The following is a 6,519-nucleotide window of genomic DNA, read 5'->3' as shown; positions in this document are numbered from 1 at the left end:
CATTTTTTTGTAGTTTTATTTCTATAGAAAATTTTGTCAAAATTTTATTTCTATAGAAAATTTTGTCAAAATTGTGTTTCAATATATTTTTTTTTAATTTTATTTCTATAGAAAATTTTGTCAAAATTTTATTTCTATAGAAAATTTTGACAAAATTTTATTTCTATAGAAAATTTTGACAAAATTTTAATTCTATAGAAAATTTTCTTAAAATTTAACTTCTATGGAAATTGTGTTAAAATTTTATTTCTATAAAAAATTTGTCAAAGCTTTATTTCTATAGAAGATTTTGTACATATTGTATTTCTATAGAAAATTTTGTCAAAATTTTATTTCTATTGAAGAGTTTGTTAAAATTTTATTTCAAAATTTTATTTTTATAAAAAATTTGTGAAAATTTTATTTCTACAGAAAATTTTGTCAAAATTTTATTTCTATAGAAAATTTTATCAAAATTTTATTACTATATAAAATTTTGTCGAAATTTTATTTTAAGGAAAATTGTGTTGCTATGGGAAATTTTGTTAAAATTTTATTTCTATAGAAAATTTTATCAAAATCTTATTTCTATACAAAATTTTTCCAAAATTTTATTTCTATAGAAAATTTTGTTAAAATTTTATTTCTATTTAAAATTTTATCAATATTTTTGTTTTTTAGAAAATTTTATGAAACATATATTTCTTTAGAAAATTTTATTTCTATAGAAAATTTTGTCATATTTTATTTGTAGAATTCTAATAATCTTCCAAACAGTAAAAAATCTTCCAACTGTGGTAACCGTCCCAGTTTCGATCGAGCAACAAAATGTTTTTCAGCGATGGACCATCCCATCTCAGTAATGCTGGTCACATTTATGAGTATTTCAAAGCTTTTCTACGTGGTTTCACCTCAATGTGGAACGCCTTCCGGACTCGGCTATAAAAAGGAGGTACATTGTCTAAGAGCTAAACATAGAATCAGTGATAAAAGAGATACTCATCACTGTGATATTATCACAATGGACTGAATAGTCTAAGAGAGCCTGAAATATCGGACTGTCACTATATCTAACCTAACCTAAGGTCTCCTTGTTTGATTCGTATATTCCGATTTAATTTTAATTTTCCAGACTCCTCGATAAACGACCTTGTTTTTATAAGCAGGTCCATACGGACTATTGAGCCTCTAAGTAGGGAGAAATTCTTGTACACTAACATAGTCAGAAATATTTCCATTATATAATTTTAACAATTTTTTTTTTATTCAATCGTATAAACATTTATCAACAAAAAAGTAAAGCAAAAGAATTCATTTAAGCACGGTGTTTGTATACAACACGGCGAACAGTCTTGTAGCGGTAACCATCAGAGGGGGTTTGTTCAACTTCTTCAACAGGGGCAACTGGAGCAGGAGGAATGTAAGAATTGACGGGTTCTTCTACTTTAGGGGCAACTGGAGCTGGAGCAGGAGCTGGGGCATGGTGAACTGGTGCAGGGGCAGGAGCTGGGGCATGGTGAACTGGGGCAGGAGCTGGAGCTGGAACTGGGGCAGGAGCTGGAGCAGCTGGGGGAATGTAAGATCTTTCAGGTTGAACTGGTGCTGGGGCAGGAGCTGAAGCTGCTGGTTGCTCATAGTTGTAACCCAATTCGGAAACATCAGCATAAGCGCAAGCCACAAAAGCCAAAGCGACAATAAGGAATTTCTATAATAAGGAATAGATAAAATAAGTTTTTTGTTTTTTTTTTTGATGTTGGTAATTTTTCAATTAATTTACCATTTTCTTTAAGTTGAAGTTATATTTTCTATATCAAAGCTAAATGCTTGACTGTATGTTGGCTATTCAAACCATTGGGTATTTATAGTGAATTCGCTTAGTTCGCCCACTATCACACAATCTGTCATTATTCATTTTCCATGTGACATCTTAGCTTTATTTGAACAGAATATTTTTAAATACATTTTGTTTAAAATAAAGTGATTGTTGTTTTTTTCTTTTCTTTTTATTGTATTTGTCTAAACTTAAGATGTTGTTTTTGAAACCTAGTAATTTTTCTGTTAACAAAAAAGGTAAAAGTTTGTAATCAGAATATATTAAAATTGAGTAATTTTATAAAATTTATAAATTTTCTGCCAAATAACAAATGATTAAATGTAAAATTCTCACGGCTGAACTGTTATATTTCTTAATCTTAAAACCAGTAGATCTAAATCAATTTATGGTAATTACAAATAAATCATAGCATAGGGAGAGAGTGTTCCATGAGATACTCGTATATATAAACAAATGTAAGAATAAATATTGAAAATATTGGATTAAATATAAATTTAATCGCAATTTTTGGACAATAATTTTTACCATACTAAAAAATTTGTTTTTTATACCCTCCACCATAGGATGGGGGTATATTAACTTTGTCATTCCGTTTGTAACACATCGAAATATTGCTCTAAGACCCCATAAAGTACACGCAAAGGAAAAAAACGTTTGGAAAACGTGTACCGAAAACGTTTATCTTTTGTTAGAGTTTTTTGAATTGCTTCGAAAAGTATACACTTTTATTACCAAAAAAATTCATTTGCTACAAAATTTTTATTTTTTCAATAAAAAAAGTTGTTTTTGAACCAACAACACGGTCCAATTCGTTTATATCAAACACTGTTCTTTTCTGACTTTAGGTCTTTAATAAGACACATTTTACAGTTCATAGTAAAAATTTAATATAGTAGAATGTAATGTTGAACATTTTCTCGGAATCTTCCGACCATATCTGTAATATATGTAAAAAAAAAAACTTTGGTCGAAGCAGGGATCGAACCCACGACCCTTGACATGCAAGTCGGACGTGCCCAACTAAATGCATTTTTCTATTAAATAAACTTTGTTTAATCGGCTCGTGAGCGCCGCAAGCTATGCCATATAAATATAACTTATATGGGTAATTGTCTATTGATGACAATAACGGATACATAGCTCAGTGGATAGTGTGTTGGCTTACAAATTGCACGGTCCGCGGTTCGATTCTCCGTCCAGGCGAAAGGTAAAAAAAAATTAAAATCTAAATTGTATTTCTATAGAAAATTTTGTCAAAATTGTATTTCTATATATTTTTTTTTTAATTTTATTTCTATAGAAAATTTTGTCAAAATTTTATTTTTATAAAAAAATTGTCATCATTTTATTTCTATAAAAAAGTTTTTCAAAATTTTATTTCTATGGAAGTGTTTGTAAAAAATTTATTTCTATAGAAAATTTTGTCAAAATGTTTTCTATTGAAGAGTTTGTCAAAATTTTATTTCTATAGAGTTTTTTTTCAAAATTTTATTTTTATAAAAAATTTGTTGTCAAACTTGTATTTCTATAGATTTGTTTTAAATTTTATTTCTATACAACATTTTGTCAAAAATTTTATTTTTATAGAACAAACACTGTTCTTTTCTGACTTTAGGTCTTTAATAAGACACATTTTACAGTTCATAGTAAAAATTTTATATAGTAGAATGTAATGTTGAACATTTTCTCGCAATCTTCCGACCATATCTGGAATATATGTAAAAAAAAAACTTTGGTCGAAGCAGGGATCGAACCCACGACCCTTGACATGCAAGTCGGACGTGTCCAACTAAATGCATTTTTCTATTAAATAAACATTGTTTAATCGGCTCGTGAGCGCCGCAAGCTATGCCATATAAATATAACTTATATGGGTAATTGTCTATTGATGACAATAACGGATACATAGCTCAGTGGATAGTGTGTTGGCTTACAAATTGCACGGTCCGCTGTTCGATTCTCCGTCCAGGCGAAAGGTAAAAAAAAATTAAAAAATGTATAAAATCGTATAATTTCTTCTACATTGTTTGTATTACAGAAAAAGGTGCTAAGAAGTAACAAACTTCGTGGAAGTGAGAAAGATGTGAGGGAAAATGCAATTAGCTAGGATTTTTTTTTAGTTAGTCTTTATGAAATTGTTTTTACATCCTGGAAAAGAATAAACGTTTATCACATCAACTATATACTTTTCTTCCAAATACACTTCCTTTCAACGAAAAGTAAATGAGAAACGAACTTTGTTTGTCTAAAATTTCGTTTGGGAGGAAAGAATTACCCCCAAATTTGGCTTGCGCATCCTCTAAGAGAAACAAATTTCATCCGATCCGGTTGAAATTTGGTACATAGTGTTAGTAAATGGTCTCTAATAACCATGCAAAAATTGGTCTACATCGGTCCATAATTATATATCCCCCCATATAAACCGATCCCCCAAATTTGGCTGGCGCAGCCTCTAAGAGAAGCAAATTTCATCCGATCCGGCGGAAATTTTGTACATGGTGTTAGCATATGATCTCTAATAACCATGCAAAAATTGGTCCACATCGGTCTATAATTATATATAGCCCCCATATAAACGGATCCCCCGATTTGACTTGCGGAGTCTCTAAGAGAATCAAATTTCATCCGATTCGGCTGAAATTTTGTACATGGTGTTAGAATATGGTTTCTAACAACCATGCAAAAATTGGTCCACATCGGTTCATAATTATATATAGCCCCCATATAAACCGATCCCCCGATTTAGCTTGCGGAGCCTCTAAGAGAGGCAAATTTCATCCGATCCGGCGGAAATTTTGTACATGGTGTTAGCATATGATCTCTAACAACTATGCAAAAATTGGTCCACATCGGTCTATAATTATATATAGCCCCCATATAAACGGATCCCCTGATTTGGCTTGCGGAGCCTAGTGGAAGAGCAAAATTCAACCGATTCGGTTCAAATTTGGTACATGATGTTAATATATGGCATCAAACACCCATGCAAAAATTGGTCGAAATCGGTCCATAATTATATATAGCTCCCATATAAACCGATCCCCAGATTTGACCTCCGGAGTCCCTCGGAAGAGCAAAATTCATCCGATTCGGTTGAAAGTTGGTACGTGATGTTAGTATATGATATTTAACAACCATGCCAAAAGTGGTCCATATCAGTCCTTAATCATATAACAGGTTGGCTGATAAGTCCCCGGTCTAACAAAGAAAAACACATTTTTTTGTCAATATTCGTTTTTGTTATTTCTCCCGGAGAAGATTGAAATGTGGCTTCGTGAATAAGTTTCACGAGACATCCAACTGCTCTAGGAATAAAATTGTGACAACATTTTCTCTAGGAATCAAATTTTGACGAAATTTCCTCCAAGAATTAAATTTTGACTATATGTCTGGTAAGCTCGTTCTAATAATCCACACAAGCAATATTTTTAATATAGCCTAAATTTCACATTTTGGTAATTGTGAGTATTATAGATAATAAAATTGTTAAAACCATAAAAATCCTCCCTCCGTTGAGATCTCAAGCGAACCACATAAACCAAAAAATCGTATAAAGTTCCCACTAAATTAATCGGTTTCTGTTAGCATGAAACATAAATCTTATTTGAATGTAAATTTGTATTTAAAATTTATTTCCGTTTTATCGAATTTTCTAACGTGACACATAAAACTTTACGGTAGATAAAATCATTTTATTATATCGTGAAAAGAATATTCAAATTTGAAATTAAAGGGCTAATATCTAAAACATCTAAGTATAATGTAAGTTTGTTGGTATCACTAATAGAGAGTAATGCCATTAAGATTAAATTCCATGACTTAACTATAAATATGTAGGGCTTGGGCAGAAGACGACACAGTTGAACATTTGACTTTCACATAGAAAAATCTTCAAATCTATTAAACAAAATGGTAAATAAGTTTTAAACATTTTTTTCGAGGAAACATTAACAAATATTTGTATTAATAAAATAGAGATTTAATAAAATAAATATTATTACAAAAATAAAAATTTCCTTTATCCTTCATTCTAGAAATTCTTCATTGTTGCTTTAGCTTTTGTGGCTTGCGCCTACGCTGATGTCTCCGAATTGGGATACAATTACGATCAGCCCGCCCCACCAGCACCAGCACCAGCACCTGCACCAGCTCAACCAGAAAGATCTTATATTCCTCCTGCTGCCCCAGCTCCAGCACCTGTTCCAGCTCCTGTTGCTCCAGCTCCAGCTCCTGTTGCCCCAGCACCAGCTCCAACTCCAGTTGCTGCAGAACCTGCTGCTCCCAAAAATACTTATGTTCCACCAGCACCAGTAGCTCCCGTACCAACGCCTGCTCCAGTTGCCCCTAAAGTAGAAGAACCCACCAACTCTTACATTCCTCCTGCACCTGTTGCCCCCACTGAGGAAATCGAAGAAACCCCAGCTGATGGTTATCGCTACAAGGTCGTTCGTCGTGTTGTCTACAGACACCGTGCTTAAGTGATCTCTAGATAATTTGTTACCCTTCGTTGATATACGAGTATGTTGATTTGTTTTATATTAAAAAAATATATATTAAAAAAAATTTTGTTTTTAATTTAAAAATATAGAAAAGTAGAAAGTCATATAGGACGACTAACATATGTCATAACGACCCCCACTAAATTAATCTAAGCATTTGAGAGGTATAACTAAGCATTTGAGGGGTATTACTAAAATAAATATGGA

General features: G+C 31.8%; 2 protein-coding genes across 2 annotated transcripts; one reads left to right on the top strand and one right to left on the bottom strand.

The window, feature by feature from the left end:
* Window positions 1-1,291: 1,291 nt before the first annotated feature.
* LOC142240346 (uncharacterized) lies at window positions 1,292-1,813 on the bottom strand. The gene is made up of 2 exons (XM_075312054.1): window positions 1,757-1,813; window positions 1,292-1,684 (listed from the first exon to the last, which is right to left on the bottom strand). The coding sequence occupies exons 1-2, from the start codon at window positions 1,757-1,759 to the stop codon at window positions 1,295-1,297; spliced, it is 393 nt and encodes a 130-aa protein (XP_075168169.1). The 5' UTR covers window positions 1,760-1,813; the 3' UTR covers window positions 1,292-1,294.
* A 310-nt stretch (window positions 1,814-2,123) lies between these two features.
* LOC142239622 (uncharacterized) lies at window positions 2,124-6,291 on the top strand. Its single transcript, XM_075311416.1, has 2 exons — window positions 2,124-2,201; window positions 5,848-6,291. The coding sequence occupies exons 1-2, from the start codon at window positions 2,124-2,126 to the stop codon at window positions 6,289-6,291; spliced, it is 522 nt and encodes a 173-aa protein (XP_075167531.1).
* Window positions 6,292-6,519: the final 228 nt, after the last annotated feature.

This window comes from Haematobia irritans, chromosome 5 (assembly GCF_050003625.1).
Source record: "Haematobia irritans isolate KBUSLIRL chromosome 5, ASM5000362v1, whole genome shotgun sequence".
NCBI classification, from domain to species: Eukaryota; Metazoa; Arthropoda; class Insecta; order Diptera; family Muscidae; genus Haematobia; species Haematobia irritans.
The sequence above is the reverse complement of the archived record's forward strand: the minus strand, read 5'-3'. Positions and strand labels throughout refer to the sequence as shown.

Bases quoted from the DNA above. Each gene is read 5' to 3' on its own strand.
- LOC142239622 (XM_075311416.1), top strand. From the start codon at position 2,124: ATGATTAAATGTAAAATTCTCACGGCTGAACTGTTATATTTCTTAATC. The intron at 2,202-5,847 runs GTAATTACAAAT...CCTTCATTCTAG, and splicing joins TAGATCTAAATCAATTTATG to AAATTCTTCATTGTTGCTTT.